The sequence below is a fragment of the Mus pahari genome, chromosome 14, assembly GCF_900095145.1.
Source record: "Mus pahari chromosome 14, PAHARI_EIJ_v1.1, whole genome shotgun sequence".
NCBI lineage: Eukaryota > Metazoa > Chordata > Mammalia > Rodentia > Muridae > Mus > Mus pahari.
This window is the reverse complement of record NC_034603.1, coordinates 66,375,413-66,377,289: the sequence shown is the minus strand read 5'-3', so window position 1 is coordinate 66,377,289 and position 1,877 is coordinate 66,375,413. Positions and strand designations below refer to the sequence as shown.

Genomic DNA, 1,877 nt, shown 5'->3' with positions numbered 1-1,877 from the left:
AAAAAAAAAAAAAAAAAAGAAAACCTCCCTTGGTCTCAGCCAAGGAGCTTCCAGGAATGCGCTGGTCTCCTGAGGAACAGCCAGGGATGAGCCCTGACAGCAGGGGAGGGCCTCTAACTCTGAGAGGAGTTAGGAAGAACTTCCATGGTATTCAGCTCTGCGGCCGGAAGGAAAGTCAAGCTATCCGAGACACCATTTTCCCACTGGAGAGACTACAATGAACTTGATGGCCCAGAGATGGCTTCCAAGTCTGGATCCTGACTCTACCCTAGGGAAGAAGCTCAGACTCACTCTCGATGACAGGAGCACTCCGATCATTAACGTTGGTCACCTTCTTCAGTTTGGTCCCTTTGCAAATGTCTTGTAAGAGGGCACCTCGATTCCGCTGCTCATCTCTACTGAGTTTGGGCTGTTCTGTGTTTGCCTGGAGAAAGAGGAAATGTTAAGTTTACCCTAAGAGCTCCTTTTATCACAAGCTTGGAATACATGACTTAAGCCAGGGGTTCCGTGAGACACCGATATAGCACACTCAGACATCTGTGTCAAGGAGCAGTATCAATGTGTGCCTCGAATCTTCTCAGCTCCCCGTTCCCTCTATGCACGAGACCTCCCTCCACCTCACCAGCTTCTGAGAGGCGGGCAGGACGAACCATGAATGGACATGTTAACAGAGCACCATCACCAGCGCACCCACTATGCCTCAAATACTGTGCTAAGGACTACTCAGATGACCTCACATAAAACCTGAAACACCCCTACAGAAAGGCGTGACTACCGCTATCCATAGCTCAAAGTGTGGATGAGAAGCTGAAGAGTCTCCGATGGGCACACAATTGGTAACTGGTAAAAAGAATCCACACTGCAACCCTGGCTGCAGAATCTTATCCCAGCATAACCTGATACCTTCCCACCACTTTGTCTTCTATAGAATGGTAAATAGTAGCTACTGATAGCCCTACCCCAAAACTGAGGAGGTAATGGTTACAGAAAGGGCACATGTTAGCAGACACAGAGTCAATTTTCCAAACGTTGTTTTCTGGTTTTTTAATGTTTGTTTATTATTTCTTTTGGCTTTGATTTTTCAAGACAGGGTTTCTCTGTGTAGACCTGGCTATCCTGGAACTCACTCTGTAGACCAGGCTGGCCTCGAACTCAGAAATCCACCTGCCTCTGCCTCCCAAGTGTATTGGGGTCAAAAGCGTGCGCCACCACGCCCGGCTTATTTTGGCTTTTCAAGACAGGGTTCCTCTGTGTAGCTCTGGTTGTTCTGGAACACTCTCTGTACACCAGGCTGGCCTTGATGTCAGAGATCCCCCTGCCTCCACCTCTGGACTGCTGGGTTTAAGGGTGTGCTAATTTTTCAAACTTTAAAATGTTATTTGTCATTACTGTGTGTGCCCCTCTGAACATGCAGAGGCCAGAGGACAACTTTCTGGAGCTGGTTCTTCCCTTCCACTTTGGGTTCTGGAGACTGAACTCGTGTCACCAGACTTGTACATCAAGAGCTATACCTGTCAAACCTGAGCTGAGTCTTACATGGTTGTACTGGCTGGTTTTGTGTGTCAACCTGACACAAGCTGGAGTTATCACAGAGAAAGGAGCCTCCCTTGAAGAAATGCCTCCATGAGATCCAGCTGTAAGGCAATTTCTCAATTAGTGATGATCAAGGGCCCACTGTGGGTGGTGCCATCCTTGGGCTGGTAGTCTTAGGTTCTGTAAGAAAGCAAACTGAGGGGGCTGGTGAGATGGCTCAGTGGGTAAGAGCACCCGACTGCTCTACCGAAGGTCTGGAGTTCAAATCCCAGCAACCACATGGTGGCTCATAACCATCCGTAACAAGATCTGACGCCCTCTTCTGGAGTGTCTGAAGACAGCTA

The 1,877-nt window shown here is 48.5% G+C and overlaps 1 protein-coding gene across 4 annotated transcripts in view; it reads right to left on the bottom strand.

The window, feature by feature from the left end:
- Positions 1-1,877, bottom strand: part of Wipf2 (WAS/WASL interacting protein family member 2) — a 39,801-nt gene that overhangs the window by 13,901 nt on the left and 24,023 nt on the right. For all 4 annotated transcript variants that reach the window (XM_029546365.1, XM_029546366.1, XM_021212428.2 and 1 more), the window contains one exon: positions 292-424. In XM_029546365.1, the coding sequence (XP_029402225.1) occupies positions 292-424 (133 nt within the window). The remainder of the gene's footprint in view (positions 1-291; positions 425-1,877) is intronic.